The following is a 1,856-nucleotide window of genomic DNA, read 5'->3' as shown; positions in this document are numbered from 1 at the left end:
GCACTCACACAACACACACACGCCCATCACTCCACTGTTTGTCCACACGAACAGGGAGCAGGCCGTGGTCGTGATCGACACCGACAAGTCGCACCTGGCCCCGGGCGACGTGGTACCACGACCCCTCCTCCTCACCTCGACGTGGGCGTGTGATCAGTGCAGAGCTGCGGCGCCTGACCGGGGGAGTTTGTTGTTGTTGCGCGTGCGGGCGCGTGTGCGCGCGTAGTGCATGGGGCTGGCGCCGATGATTCCGGGCATCGACGACCTCAACTCGTTCTTCACCGACCACGCCTCCTTCGTGTCCCTCGGCATCCGCGGCGAGGTAGCCCTACCTACGCTCTCTCTGTCTCCCCCCCCCCCTCTTTCCTTCACCACTGCTCTCGAGTCCATTGAGCACACCTGGCATCGTTCGTGGTGGTGACAACAAAGGTGGCCCGCTTCTTCGCCGGAAAGCTGGACGAGCAGGCCATCGGCCTTTCCGACGCGCCCATCATGGTACCCACACCTCGCCCCCCCCAATTGTTAAAACACGCATTGGTCGGGTCGTTGTTGAGAGAGAGAGTGGTTGGTCACGGTGTGGTTGGACAGACGCCGGGCACGACCCTGCACGCGGACAAGAACTACGCCCAGCTGCTCGGCCGCGTACGCTCGCCCTCGCCATCCACTGTGAGACCTCTCGAGCGCGGCGTTGGCGCCTTGGCTAACCTCTCCGAAACGTTTCGGCGTCGTCGTCGTCGTGTGTGATCAGATGACCGAGCTGGGCAACATCCAGTTGGGTCTGACGGTGGGCTATCTGGCCAAGGGCGAGCCGCAGTACGCGGTCAACATCGTCGTCGACCGTGAGCGGAAAATGGGCATGATCATAGGTACACACCCTCTTTGGCCTTCTCCTTGATCAACGAGTTGTGAGTAATGTTGACCCTCGAGGGGGTCGTCATCGTAGGGAGCCTGGTGAGCATCGCGGCCTGGGTGGTGGCCCTCGCAGCCATGATCCTCTTCGGCCGAAGAGCCCTCCGAGAAGAAGAGCGCAATGCGCACAACCTTGTGTGAGCATTTTCTTTTCATAGGATGAGAGGGCACTACCCACAGTGGTGGCACCAGCAGAGGCAGTGGTGTTAATGAGTGCTCTCAGGTGAATCAACTTGATTCCAAGTGGTGTGGAAAGGTCATAGGCTGCACCACCTGGCCATGTGCCTCAGATACAATGAGGTGGCTGTTGGATGCCCTTACGCTCTCGAAGGTCCCACCAAACCAGTTGTTCACTTGCGCTCAGTGATTGCTGAGACTGGCCTCCATTGTTGGGAGTCAAGTCATGTGGTAGAAAGTTGCTGGGGAAGAGTTGTGGGTGGCTTGTGTGCTGTTGAGGTTAAGAAGGGCAACTGGCTGGCACAGCTTTTTATCGCTCCGCACGCCGATTATCTTTGTTGTCTGAGTCAGCATTGAGTCTATTTTGTTGATCGTTCAGTCTTCAGAAGGCGGTGGGTGACGAGGCCGCGGCGAGGCCGATGTTGAGGAGCAGCTTGTGGAGGAGCGGGGCGAGCGGACCCTGGTGGGGCGCGAGGAGCATGGCCTGGACCACGAGGCCGTCGTACACGCGCAGGGCGTCGCAGCAGGCCGGGTCATCGGCCAGCTTGCTCAGCACCAGGCCCGCCTGCTTCCGCAACCGCTCCCGCACACGCTCCACCACATCGCCCGCGTAGCCGTCATCGCCCTCGTCCCGCCGCTTCCGCTTGTTGCCGCCGCCGACGCGATGGCGGGCCGCTGTGCTGCTGGCAGTGGCGGTGGCTGTGCCCACAGCTGCCGGCTTCTCTTCTTCGTCCTTTTCCTCGCCCATTCGCGGCAGCCGAGGGTGGCGT

The 1,856-nt window shown here is 61.3% G+C and overlaps 2 protein-coding genes across 2 annotated transcripts; one reads left to right on the top strand and one right to left on the bottom strand.

Moving 5' to 3' along the window:
- Window positions 1-13: 13 nt before the first annotated feature.
- Window positions 14-1,050, top strand: ACA1_236940 (uncharacterized protein; the record flags this gene model as incomplete). Its single annotated transcript, XM_004341102.1, has 6 exons — window positions 14-112; window positions 227-322; window positions 430-495; window positions 589-642; window positions 749-866; window positions 944-1,050. Coding segments are annotated over 6 exons (540 nt in total), but the record flags the coding sequence as incomplete, so codon positions are not given.
- Window positions 1,051-1,468: 418 nt separating this feature from the next.
- On the bottom strand, window positions 1,469-1,834 carry ACA1_236930 (uncharacterized protein; the record flags this gene model as incomplete). The annotated part of the gene is made up of 1 exon (XM_004341101.1): window positions 1,469-1,834. The coding sequence occupies one exon, from the start codon at window positions 1,832-1,834 to the stop codon at window positions 1,469-1,471; it is 366 nt and encodes a 121-aa protein (XP_004341149.1).
- Between the last annotated feature and the right edge of the window lie 22 nt (window positions 1,835-1,856).

This window comes from Acanthamoeba castellanii (assembly GCF_000313135.1).
Source record: "Acanthamoeba castellanii str. Neff unplaced genomic scaffold scf7180000084762, whole genome shotgun sequence".
NCBI lineage: Eukaryota > Discosea > Longamoebia > Acanthamoebidae > Acanthamoeba > Acanthamoeba castellanii.
This window is presented reverse-complemented; position numbering and strand designations above follow the sequence as displayed.